Source organism: Temnothorax nylanderi, unplaced genomic scaffold, assembly GCF_030848795.1.
Source record: "Temnothorax nylanderi isolate EJ_2023f unplaced genomic scaffold, tnyl_v1.0 TNYL_tig0117_pilon, whole genome shotgun sequence".
In the NCBI taxonomy this organism is placed as follows: Eukaryota; Metazoa; Arthropoda; class Insecta; order Hymenoptera; family Formicidae; genus Temnothorax; species Temnothorax nylanderi.
The window spans coordinates 103,739-117,027 of NW_027249179.1; the positions used below are offsets into that span (position 1 = coordinate 103,739).

General features: G+C 33.9%; 1 protein-coding gene across 1 annotated transcript in view; it reads left to right on the forward strand.

The window, feature by feature from the left end:
• Machr-b (muscarinic acetylcholine receptor) overlaps positions 1-13,289 on the forward strand; it is a 51,671-nt gene that overhangs the window by 13,511 nt on the left and 24,871 nt on the right. Inside the window, exon 2 of the mRNA XM_071712935.1 lies at positions 11,424-11,600. Within this exon, the coding sequence (XP_071569036.1) occupies positions 11,503-11,600 (98 nt within the window). The 5' untranslated portion in view covers positions 11,424-11,502. The remainder of the gene's footprint in view (positions 1-11,423; positions 11,601-13,289) is intronic.

Below are 13,289 nucleotides of genomic sequence, written 5' to 3' on the forward strand. Positions count from 1 at the left end.
TAATTGAAGTGAAAGTTTAAAATATGGCACAATATATATTCGAATTCAAAGAGACAATTCTCGCTCGCCGTATAATTTCGTTACTTCTCCGAAAGAACAAATCGCGTAAGATATCTGCTTCAAGAAACAGTTATCACTTTAATATGCTTACGAATTTTTAATGCCGCGAGATAATAATTATTTATTATAATAACTACGAAATATTACGACATTTTTTAGTACTTTTCACAAGAACGTTTCGAGGAGAAATAAAATAATACAGAACCGCTCGTACCGCTACCTGCTCGCTCGAGGAAAGAAAAAATATTTTATTTTATTTTATTTTATTTTATTAAAAAAATTAATGTTTGGCGAAGGCCACGCGCTGACAGAACTGTTATTATTTTAAAATATTTAACGTTTTATAAAATTAAGTTATACCGAATATATTCTGATTTTTGCATTTCGATAAATATAAGCTCTACACTGTATATTTTATATTGTCTTTTTGTAGACAGATTAATGTCGTTTAAGATTACAATTAATTCCGTTTGAGTGAGCGTTTTGGGATGAAAATACTGTTATTGAATTATCGAAGGAATTTATTACGATCTGTCTGTAAATCGTTTAACTGTTACACGTAAATTATTTAATTCCTACATTTGAATAGTCGGTTAATTACTTTATTTAAAAAAATGTTCTGATTTATTACGTGAAAAATAAAGAGTATCTTTATTTTATTCGAAAAATAATTTTAAGAATCTAATTTTTACGCGAGCGATATGTTGCGTCTTACATTACCGTTTTTCAAATTCATTAGAACTCATTTTATTATTCGTGCACTTTACTCAACAGATGCGAGATTTGTGCATGTGATATTTTTCGGTTAATTTTTAACATTGCGCATAAAGACCAACATTTAGAGTCAAAACGTTTGTTGTTATTGTTTGAATTTAAACTTTATTATATGACCTAAGCACCAACAACGAACTTTGTTCGCTAGACCTTCTCAAAATGTTTATTTTTATTTTTATGCGAATGTGACAACAACTAATTGTTAAGAATCTATAAAGTTTTAAAAATCTGTTGGATCTAAATCAAAAGCACGTAACTAATTGTTCTTTTCTCAATACCCCGAAAAAAATGTTACAAGATTTAAAAGTTATTAATATATACACGCATATATTTCTTCTAAGAATCGATTATTGAATCATGAGGAACAAAATTTAAACTATACCTCCAGGACAAACTTTATTCGAATTTTTTAATTGATTCATTTTTTATTGATTTTTAATTCACAGCTGAATTTTTAAATAGAAGCACAATTGTAAATACGGGCGTAAGAATAGCCCAATTAATGCATTGTCATGAAATATCACTTCACGGGGTTGACAACTAATTATTCATATATTACGCAAAATAGCAGAACGACCGCCATGTTGTTAGAGTTAAGCGTAAATATCATTTTTATCTTTTTTCGCGACAAATGAGAAGCAAGCCAGCCAATTAGCAGAATTGTTTCAGAAATTACCTGTGAACGTTCGCGAATTATAAAACGTTTCAACTGGCCGTTTGCGCGGGTGGCCACAAGACATACGGTAATTGTTCGCACAATTAATTCTGTTGCGACTCGCGAGCGAAGTACGACGTTCTAAATGGTAGAAATAACGTGCGGTTGGCCAGTTCAAATGCACAGAGCTCCGCAAAACGATTTCGAGCCGATTAACTGGCGGATTTGCACTCTCGTCTCGCATTGTCTATGATGAGCGAGAGCTAGAAATGTCGGATTAACAGCGCGCGCGCGGTCGACGTATTGTTAGTTTCGTTATACTATCGTGTTTGCTTGATTTCCACTGGTCCATGTAACCATCCATAGAAATCCAATACCGGACGTAATGTGAAAACGCGTAAACACATGTAGCGCGGAATCTGCGAGTGGCAGTGAAACTGATTTGCAAGTACAACTATGAATTAACGCGCAATGCTTTTATCATAAGGTAAATGACATTGCGCTGCTCGTTTATTCGGTGCCTGTGCGTTGCATAATCATTACACGATTTGTCCGAACCATTATCATCGCGTCACGAGGCAGTGATAAGAAAATTTCGCGATGCGCATACTTATATAAGTTGCACGCATTTTGGTTGAAATATATAAATGTATGCATCATATAAAATATGCGTTATATAAAATGTGTTTTTATCATATAAATTAAATTTTTAATTTACCGTAGATTAAGTTAAATTTTTAATTTAATGAGAAATATTTAATTAATTGTCATTGCAGAATCAAATAAAAATAGAAAAATATAAAAACAGTTTTTCCATAAAGCGTATAAAAATGTTAATATATTTTTACACGTAATTATTACAATTATTTAAAAGAAGACCTAAAAATTGTGCAAGTTTGCTCGTGAATAAATCTAGTAAATGTTAAAAGAGCCGATCTTAATATGTATTTATTCATTTACATTTAGAAGTAAAAGGATTGAAGAAAGGAATAAAAGTTTCTAGGAAAACGCGAGAGCTCTTCCAGAGAAATCGATTATCCGGCGAGAGAGAAAAAAAAGTGTGTCTCCGAAATAATGCTTATCGGTACTGCGCAGAAAAACCGGAAGATCACGATATTGTGGAAAGAGCCATAATCTCCAATAATTAAGTTTCACGTATAAATGACGAGTTTGGCATGTCGCCCAACACGCCAATTACTAAAATGGACACCCGATTGATTGATCGAAATACGCGGATATGTGTGTTGACATTGTTCTCGGTCACCCAGCTCGGCAATCTATGTGAGCCGCTTGAAGGGTGTTTGGTCTGTGAATTCTATCGAGTTCAAGTGAGTTAAAATCATTTTCTCGTTCGTTGATATCATTTCACGAGTTCCCCCTCGTGAGAAGCATTTCGCCGCTTCTACAGAGAAAATGATTTTCTCTCTCTCTCTTTCTCCCTTTGTTAATCCTTCATTGGATATTGGATTCTGCGAATATGTATAATATATTCACACAATCTGATTTATTTATATATGCATTTATATGTGTGCATATAAAGTACGTCTATATATTTTATTAATACGGCTTCTCTCATATATAAATCTTTCGACAAATTTGGAGTTAATTTAATTTAATTTAATTTGGTTACTGGATTACGAATTTTCGCAGAAAATTTTTTTATAATTTCTTAACCTTTGATATTAAACACTTATGCTAGCGTTTAATTAATTTTAATTAAACTAATAAATTAGTGAAGATTTGTAATTTAAGAACTATTCGACTTTCTCGACCACGCATAGATTCTCGAAAGAATAAAAATAAGATTTTTGCGAAAAAAGTTTACAAGTACAATTTATTTATTAATTACGAAAACGTTTACTACAATTGCAATAATCGTATTTTTTCGTGCAGTGAGATATAAGTGCCAAACAACAGTTCGATCAGTTTAGTCATTCGCTGAAATACAATTTTATATTACCTGGAATCAATTAGTAAAGCGTAATACAATTCTTGGAATTTTTCTCTTAAAGAAAAAAAATATATATAAATAGACGTAATTCTAACCGAGCAATCGCGGGGTTTCATCTCCGTCTCTGGATGGATATTCAATCAGCCGAGCTAGCGGCGCCAACTTCCTCCGGCGAAGCTAAATAGAAAGCTCCGGTCTTATAGAGCTGGAATTATTTGCAAGTCGGAGAAGCATGGGCATAGCGTGCGAAGATGATTCGCCGTCGGAAATCTACATCGGTCGGGGTCTAAATTGCTGATTAGCGGAGCACCGTCCGCGGTAGTCGTGGATTAACTTCCGCAGGTCGCCGCAACCGACATTGGCCGTACGTTCTCATGCGCACACTCTATTGCACGTTGATCGGCGATTTCCCATGTGATATCCGATCGGTGGCATTTAATCGCGCGCTATCACGCGCCGCGCACGACGGATAATACTCGAGATAAAACTGGTATGGACTGTCTCGCATTTAGCATGCCATGCGTTTCGTTTGTGCCTTTGATCAATCTGAGGTCGACTTTATATTTTGGTCGAAAACATCGGGAACTCTTATTTGTGTTGCAAGTTCTTTATGCTATTACAGATATATTTGCAAATTTACCGAGTCCACTTGATGTTGAATTAAGAATGAGGTTTCACCGCGTTTGCATCTCCGAAGCTAAATTCCTCGCTAAGAACTTCACTTCTCCTTTAATTGTTTATGATCCAAAAACTATTGATCTTTCACGAAGGAGGAGCGGAGAAGTTCGTGTATTAAGAGTAAGTCAATTTTTAATGTGTCAAAGAGAGACATTTACAGATGTCTTGAAAGATTTAAGGCAACCTGTGTACGTTTCATGTTATCGACTTCTGTTATCTGAAAGAATTTTATCGATAAAATTGTGTACCGAATGATATAATAGTTATGCACGGGAAATTGCACTGCAAGATTTAATCACTTCTATGCTAAAAATACAAACGCGCTCACGATTTTTCTCGGAATTTTTACGAGATAATCGTGCGACAAATAAATAAAACTACTAATTGAACCTTTGTATATATAGCGTGTCTTTGAACATTATTTCGGTATTAAGACTGGAAGATTAAGATGTGTGGTCAACAATTATCAAATTATGATTCCTATTATTTTTATTGAATTAGTCATATATAATGAAACTTGTTTTTTAGATAAAGATTTTGTTATCTTAAGATTTTGTTATCGAATCATTCATCATTGTAAATTGTGTGTTAAAATATGCTAAAATGTACTTTGCTGAACATGTTTTTCTCAATAAAATAACGTCGTTATGACGGAATGACATCAATTTGTTACCGTCGCGAACTTTTACTGTAGCAAATTGTTGCTTATTATTAACGTGACGAAACAGCCACGTTTTCAAGTAATGTCATACTTTCAGCAAGCAAAGTTAAAATAAAGTAATCAAATATCGAATCTGCAATATACAATTAAAATACAAAAACGAACCGAACAATACATTAAATTGCCATTATCTTAAAATTCTCGTTACCTTCTATAAAAAAAATTTACCAATCTAAACTATAAGAAAGTAAAAAATACTTAAATTGCAATTTACATAAATTTCCCTATATAATATAAAAGTAAAGGACTAAAGTAGAAAGCTAAAAATGCGAAAATAAAAATAGGATTAAGTTTCGGAGTTGCAAATAAAGATAAATCGTTAGTCTCTCCTTATTCAATCTCGAATAGACTTAATTTCAGTAGAATTATCGAAAGTCGCGTATTAAGAGAAACTTAGAAAAAAATATAAGCACGGTCAAAAACTTTTATCACGGAAAAATTGATGCCAGATAAATAGACGAACAGAAGTGCGAGCAATTTGAGAAACTCCCTACATTATGGTGTTATATAGTATTTTATATATTCATGCGATACTTTTTAATGTATGTATATTACGGAGATACTTTAATTTGTGTATCTGGCATATGAATCGTTAACCAATCGCGCGCGCAACTGGAGCTCGCTGACTAAAATTGATTAGTAAGTTATTCACGTGAGCGGTAGCTTCATATTTTTCGACGCCTGATGAATTATTCGCGGAAATACATCGGATGATGAATCATCCTATGCTACATTTTTTATTTCTGCATCGTGTGTACGGCCGGATACACGAAACAAATAAATGAGTGTTAATTGCGCTGTATCAATAAAAGTGATTGATGGCACTGTCTAAGTTTCTGCGTAAATCAAGCCAAGGATGTGTAAATTAATGGCTCAAAGAAAAAATCTTAAAAAAAAACAAAAATTAAAAATTTATTTATAATACTTATTATATTATTAAAATTAGTAGTTAGAATTATATTAAAGCTTATATATGTTAAAACATGACTGCATATATAATATATTTATTGTTACATTATATTATTTCTTATTCACAAAATTACAAGCTGAAAGTTCTAATAATTTATTATTCTATATTATAGTTTTGTGTATATTTAAATACGGAATGAATCGCGAAATACAATCAGAAAGAGGAGTGAGCCTATCTCAAAATCCTAACCTACCTAGTCTCAAAATAAGCCGAAAATAATAGAATATATTGTTTTCGAAAAGACTTCGTTTTCGAGAAAAAGGACTTTAAAAGTTAATTGAATACTTGTGCATTTAACTGATATTTGACTGATGTAATGGTTTTCGTTATATTCTTTATAGTATAATTGTTTAAAAATATTATATTTTTTAAAATAAAAAGTCTTATAAATTCCACAAACGAATATACCTATAGTGAAGAAATATAAATGTAGCAAACATTTGAATGATTAACGCTTCACCATCGTTTCACGTATTGGAGAAATGACAAAAGAGAGATATGATATACCTACTACAGTTCTAATACTTAGATGCTTTAGCTTCAGCCTAGATGGCATAGATCCAAAACTGCTATTCTGAGTTATTACAAATAATAACTCAGAATAACAATTACAAGTAATAACAATCTACGTCAATTTATTTGACTCTTTTATATAACAAAACAGATTCTAACTATATTTTTATTAATATTAATATTAAAAAAATTGAGATTTTAACGTTAGAAAGAACGATTTACGATGCAGGAAATTGTATATTTTATGACATTGACATGAATATATCATATTGTAAATAAACGCGTTTATAATACAGAGCAGCTTTTCGTTAGAAGCAAGTCACGAGTTCCTTTCCTATATTCCGAAGTTGTCGACTGCTTTTTAAAGATACATAAATATAAGCGAAATGCTGTTTACATTTAGAAATCGTTCGCTTTAATATTCAGTGTGCTCGCAGATCAAAGTTTATCGAACAATATAAAAAAAAAAGACTATTTGCAAATGTCAATTGCAGGGTCACCGCGCGCTTGTCTTCGAATTGAAGGGCCTGATATTCTCCTTTCGCGTTTTGTTGTATGAATTCACGGAAAAGAAGGATTTGCTATATTAGCAAATCTATTCGTTAAATATTGCAACACAAGTTTTTGCTACTATTGCTAAATTAATTAGCTCTCGCAGCAAAAAATGTTAGTTTTCCCTATAGTAGCAAATCCTTTTTGTTTTTCGAGAAGTACTCAGCACAACTCAGCAGCCGTGGGACACGCTGCAATTTATTCGTATTATTTTTTCATTATTTTCTGTTCCATGCAACACACATTTCCTTACCATTGCGTGTGCAAGCGTGTTTCACTGCAAATCGCCGGCGGAGAGAAACCACCGGCGAAATCTACGCGCGGTTGGAAAGAAAATGTGGATGTATCGCTGATTGCCATCCGGACGAATGAATACGCGTCTCGCAGGCGATAAGCGCCGGGAAACGGGATTGACGTAAAAGTTTCGCGATATTTCTCCCCGCGTGAATCGCGGGGAAACGAGGTACGAGTAGGCGGAAACAAAACGCTCGCGTTGTAAGATGAAAGAAAGAGAAGCTGCCGAGGATTGTATAAATTTGCGGACTGATAAAGCTTGAAGTACCGTGTTATACTCGTCCTCGCGTCCAAATTTATCCCCGTTTCGGGGAGAATAAGCATTAGGCAAGACGGAAACCCGGAGATGAGGATGATAAAATGTGTCACAACCCCGATTTCTCCATTCCAGCGGCGTAACCATTTAAATTTCTTTGAACAAATATTTCGCTACAATGTAATATTTTTGAAGTTTAAGTCTAATGTTAACTTGTTTAAAAGTACATGTAGAAAAATTATATTAAATTAGAGTTTATTTATTACATATTTGCTTATACTTTATTTTACTCTATCTCTCTCTATATAATTATTAATTAAAATTTAATTAATAAATACTTTTTTTATGTAATATATCTTTTATGCTAACAATACCTAATAAAAGGAGTGCAATATTTTGTCAGTTTATCAGATTATTTAAACTATATTAAGCGTCCAGAGTAATTATTTAAATAGTAATACGGTGAAAGTTATTTACATGTGTTTTCTAAGATTACTGAACTAGTGATTTTAGTCAAGAGAGTGATTAAGCACGTTTTCTACATCTTGATCTGAAATTAGTGAACGAGGAAGTATGATCTGTACGATTTCCATGTCAAGTACAAATGGCTGATAGTGTCGTCTTCTGAAATATGCACTTCGCGCACGCAATCCTTTAAGTATTTTAACCATCTGGGATGTAGGTATAAATTGCATTAAGGCTATATCTAAATTCGGGATGTATCATGTTTGCGAATAGATCTTTTTTCTCGTAAATTTTGTGATATGTTGTAATTTCAACGTGATGCTTTATCTCCTTTTTTTCGCTTTGTAATATTGTAACAATTATAACTTTATAGTTTAGATTCTAAATAATAAAAATAATAAATGTCATTGTTACTATTGCCGTGGTGCCAGTGAAAAAAGTTATAGTACATTCATTTCCAAAGCAGAAGAGAAATCTGATATTCTCGAATAACTTAATAACAGCCGATGCTAATTGGGATCTCGTTAAGAGACGGAGATAAATCCTTTTCTTTTATACAATTGCATTGGATTCGCTAATCAATTCCGTTTATGAATTATACTCCTTCTATTTTTGACATTGCTTGTCGGTGCATTGTAATGTAAATTGAGTAACTGTAAATATACCGAAATAAAGCTCTTATTACTTAAAGCCTTCATGTTGTGCGCGATATAATTTCTTCTTATAACTTTTTTTTCTAAATTAAATAAAAGCTTTTTATTACGAGACAGTGAAATGCGTTTTATTTAAAAGATAGCAAGCATTATTCGAACGTCTCAATTTATCATTATTGAATCGTTGAGAGATAACGATATCGTCGTGCAGCCGCATTATCGTACATTGAGAATGAAGAAAATAATGTGTTGAAAGAAGCGTCGGCGATCTGAAATATCGCGTGTCACCACTGAATTCATAAATATGTATTAAGTTGCGCTGCAATGTATACTTCTTTGAATGGAAAATATGTTATCGATCGCATTTATAAATGAACGCGCTACATTTTATTGGAATAGAAAATCGGCAGATGACGAATATAATGAACCGTTGTAGCCAGCAAATGCGGCACATTATTTCACCTTTAACGAAATAACGGTCTAGGAAAGAAGGAAATTACCATGTATGAAACGTAATTGTAATGGCAGTGTTCTTTGACGAAAACCATCGCGGTTAATTTCCCGCCGACGTATTACGCCGGCATAAACGCATTAAATATTATACGCCTATCCCCGCGTTTGATCTCTCGCTTAAAATTAATCCGATGATCGTATATGCAACAATCTGCCTTATAAATAATAGATATTTATAAAGCACCTGACGTATGGCATATATCGTATATGTCATTATTGTGTGACGTACATTAGATTCAATTTTATATTTAGCTAATTGAACGTTATAGAGTTTTTTTTTCTACCTGGAGTTATTCTGTCGCAAACGCACAGCTCTCTATTCAGGGCAGTAATGTAAATCACATTCTTTCTTATCGCGTTTCAACATTGTATTGACATGTATTGTAACGTGATTTTCGTGGGCTTTAACATAAAAGATGTAAAACAAATAAAATTACAGTATTTTGTTATCTCATTACTTCATTACTATCGTCAATCTCTGTAGTTAATTGTTGTCGCGTATAAAATCATACTAGGGATAAACAGTACAGTTGGAGGGGTTAAAGCCATAGTGGTGTAAGTCACTTTTTTTAAACTATCGAGTTAAGTTCATAGATGCAGTCTACACATGCAGATATGTTGAAAGAAGAAGAAAAAAAAAGTGGTCAAAAAAATTGACTTACACCACTATGGCTTTAACCCCTCCAGTTGTTGGTCACTCTACAATAATTGGCCACATCTTAAAAAATTAAAGATTATAAAGAAATACTATTAAAATGTTTTTAATTATAAATATAAAAATATTTAATACACTTTTAAAAGAACACTTTTATACATTTTAATAGTATTTCTTTATAATCTTTAACTTTTTAGGTTGTGGCCAATTATTATAAAGTGGCCAACAACTGTACTGTTTACCCCTATATCAACATATTATTGCTTTTTTATCGTTTGTATTAAAAGTATGAAAAATACTTAACAAGCACTTAAAGTGGCATTGACGCTTACTGACGATATTTCTTTTTATAAGAAGGCATGTCTGGTTAAATGAAGTAGTGAAAGCACTTTTGGCCAGACGAGATTTTAAGTAGAACAAACAATTCCCTGGCGATTCGTTCGCCGAGGTCAAATGTTTTCGCCTCCTGTGTAAAAAAGACATAAACTCGCTAAAAAAGAGAAAGGAAAAAAATACAAGTATTAAAGTATTACCGCGATAATTCTCGCTGCTTAAGAAACATTTTGATAACGTTGACGCTATTGAGTCCGGTACGCGACGCATGATAATATCGGCACACTATTGACGTCGGAATGCTATTGATCGAGCACGAAGCATGACTGGTAGAAATTAAATTTTCTTATGTGAGATTCTTAACATACATATATGTATCACAGAGAACACGAGTTTAAAAATGAGATCTTACGTGGCAATGGTCTCGGGTCAACCCGCATAACGACATCTGCGCGTGTACAATAATTTCAGTTGCGTCGAAACTTGTATTTGCAATTGAAGCAAATTATATATTTCGCATTGTAATTTACTATACGGTACTAATAATTAATTTTATCGAGAACAAGTCCGGCGTTGTAGCGCGGTATAATATAAGATAAAATATACGCGCTCAAATTATTGACATAGAATTCTCTCTCTCTCTCTCTCTCTCTCTCTCTCTCTCTCTCTCTCTCTCTCTCTCTCTCTCTCTCTCTCTCTCTCTCTCTCTCTCTCTCTCTCTCTCTCTCTTTCTCTCTAGTTATACGAAAGAAATTTAACGACAAGTAATGCTTTCTGTCTACAGCATTTACACAATTGGTATTGTACATACACTTATTCTATAATGGCCACATATTTTCTAGGACATAATCATAAATATAAAGCACGGAGCTCCGTCGTGTGCCACACGCGAAGGGAGGTATTTTTGCGTTTTATTTGCTTGACCTTGACAATACTATCACAGTCATTTGCAAAAAGATATTTATTATCGACAGTAGTACTTTGATAAATCTTAAGCCGTGCGTAACAGTAAGGCTGAAACATGCGATATTGCTTGCGATGATAACGGCCGTTTCAACAATTTTCCAGGCTGGGATAAAGAGTTTTATTTTTTACATTCCGTATACTTAACCGTAAATTCTACTTTACTTAATCTGCTTTAAAAAGCAAATTCATAAAATACGAACAAATAAAAAGAGAATGTTTATTTCGTCGTTTAACTAGTATAAACTTTAAAAATTGAAAGATTAAAACAAATAATGGTCTTGGTTGAATTTTTGCTGTAAAAAAAGTTATTATAGTTTAAGTTTATAAGAAAATGCGGTATTCGTAGATATAGGTATCGCACGTTTCTACCGATATTGGAATGATATTATCTCTATTCAATCTCGACGATTCCAGGATGTCCGAGAGATGACTGGATACTGAGGCGGAGAGGGCGCAGTAGCTTTGAAGGTTGCTGCCGCCTCGGTTTGGTGGAATGGAGATGAACGGCACCGAAAGCAGCCTGAACGGCACCGAGGTCAACCGCACTTCCGCGCCGATCTTCACCATCGGCACGGACTTCATCACCCAATGGTAAGCGCCGCGTATCTTTTATTCAGAACGGACAGATTGACGCGCACACAGCCGAGGAATCCAGCTATTGCGCGAAACTATAAATGATATAATATAACTTTCTGGCAATGCCAGGTGGGTCTCTCTTGGGTTCTTGCAAATTTTAGCATACAGACAGCATCGCGCATTGCAGAATCACAGTTTGCCGTTACGCGGCCGATGCGCATAAGACGTACAAACGTCGGTTGTTCCGCGCGTATTATTGTAATTTTTTTTATGTGTTATCAGAACTACAGAGTACGTGAATTAAAAATTTCCATAGGATTGTTGAATTTTAACTGCAGTTGTTTGTTAATCTCTCGGGAGATCTGTAAGCTGCAGTAAAAGCAGCGTCATCGAAACTGTACCCGCGAAAAAAAAATAGTATTAACAAAGCTAAAAAAAAGGACATGTTTAACATTTGTTTAAAACATATAGTTTTTTGTTCTTTTTTCTCGCTTATTGTAAAAATTTTTTATTTAACATTGTTCTGAAAGTACGTTATGAAAGCCGCGGCTTTTTATACTTCTTGCATCCCGCTTTTTCGCGACTACAGCGGTTTGCTCTCAAATCCTTTTTGCTGACGTGTACTTGCACTATGTAACACACTATTCGTTCCACCGATTCTTAACATTCCCGAAGGATTTTGCGCTATAGGAAATGCGGGATAGCTATAGATCGATGGCACAAAGTCATGTTAATAAGATATATATACAGGCTGTCTCATTTTAAACGATCACCCCTCAACTTTTTCAATTTTAGAAGAAAATGTATTAGACAAAAGTTATTTGGTCAGGAGAGAGACAAATAATTGTATGTGAAATTAATTTTCGACGAAATCTATTTTTTAAGGTCTGTATGAAGGTCATGTTCAATTTCTTAAACAAAACACCCCATTTTCGATAACAGAACTTTATAGCTGACGTGGAGATGTTTCCAAAGACCTATAAAATAGTTAACATTTGTATTGAGAAGTTGCGGAGATATCATATCGCGTATTTTACGATATCTTATGATCATATATATTCTTGTAAATAATATTAATCATTTAATTTTTCAGAGATATAGCGATTGTGATGTTGCATTAACATTGCGACGGATTACGAATTAAATAAATTTCGTTACGTTAATTTGTTTCTTAGTGAAGATGCTTCTCTCTTATTTCTTGTTACTAACACGCGTATCACATATCGATTGCCGTAATCAAAACCTGCGAGACAACACTAGCCAGTTTATAACGTAAATACCAAGAACGTCTGATTAGATTTGCGAGACTGTGTTAGCACTTTACGAAAGGGCACGAGAATGAGAAGTTTCTCGCATTTAGATAAGCGATTCGTCATTTGGCGGAATGGCCCTCTTGAATTCCAAGCGGCTTCGCTAAGTTGCCGTTACCTCTGGGGCTTGCTCATTATCGAGAGGTAATAACATCACGCGGCGCGTCTTATACAGTCAACGGTCGCCGTTTGTGTTCCCTTACTTTGCCGGGAATATCAAGGCTAAAGGAAATGAACTTTCACCAGGGACAAAATTGAAGTAGAAAAAATTCCCTCGAGAGAAGTCGCCCTCTTTTCGAGACAAGATTTCTCCTCAACTGTTTTCCACCTTAATCACGCCAAATGATCGTCACAAATGCTTGGAATCGTTATAATTGCTTCTCCATACAAATTT